Source organism: Eimeria mitis, genomic scaffold (assembly GCF_000499745.2).
Source record: "Eimeria mitis Houghton genomic scaffold, Emh_scaff2121, whole genome shotgun sequence".
Taxonomy (NCBI): Eukaryota; Apicomplexa; class Conoidasida; order Eucoccidiorida; family Eimeriidae; genus Eimeria; species Eimeria mitis.
In genome coordinates this window covers 6,344-6,595 of record NW_013570446.1, presented here as the reverse complement: position 1 = coordinate 6,595, position 252 = coordinate 6,344, and the positions used below count along the sequence as shown (strand labels likewise).

Below are 252 nucleotides of genomic sequence, written 5' to 3'. Positions count from 1 at the left end.
GCATCAGCTTTGTTCGATAGAGGTTGCTGCTGCAGCAGCAGCAACTCCTTTGCTGTATCCTCCTCTTGCTCCTGCTGCTGCTGCTGCTGCTGGTTGTGCTGCTGCTCCTGGTTGGGCTGCTGCTGGTTGTGCTGCTGCTGCTGGTTTTGCTCTTCTTCTCGCTGCGTTTTCCCTTTTTGCTGCTTCTTCTTCCCCTTCCCCTGCTGCTGCTGCTGCTGCTGCTGCTGCTGCTGCTGCTGCTGCTGCTGCTGG

General features: G+C 57.9%; 1 protein-coding gene across 1 annotated transcript in view; it reads right to left on the bottom strand.

Annotated features, from left to right (window-relative positions):
* The window catches only part of EMH_0048970 (uncharacterized protein), a gene marked incomplete at both ends in the record, with an annotated part of 5,081 nt that overhangs the window by 703 nt on the left and 4,126 nt on the right, over positions 1-252 (bottom strand). The window contains one exon of the mRNA XM_013496469.1: positions 3-245. Coding sequence (XP_013351923.1) covers positions 3-245 — 243 coding nt within the window. The remainder of the gene's footprint in view (positions 1-2; positions 246-252) is intronic.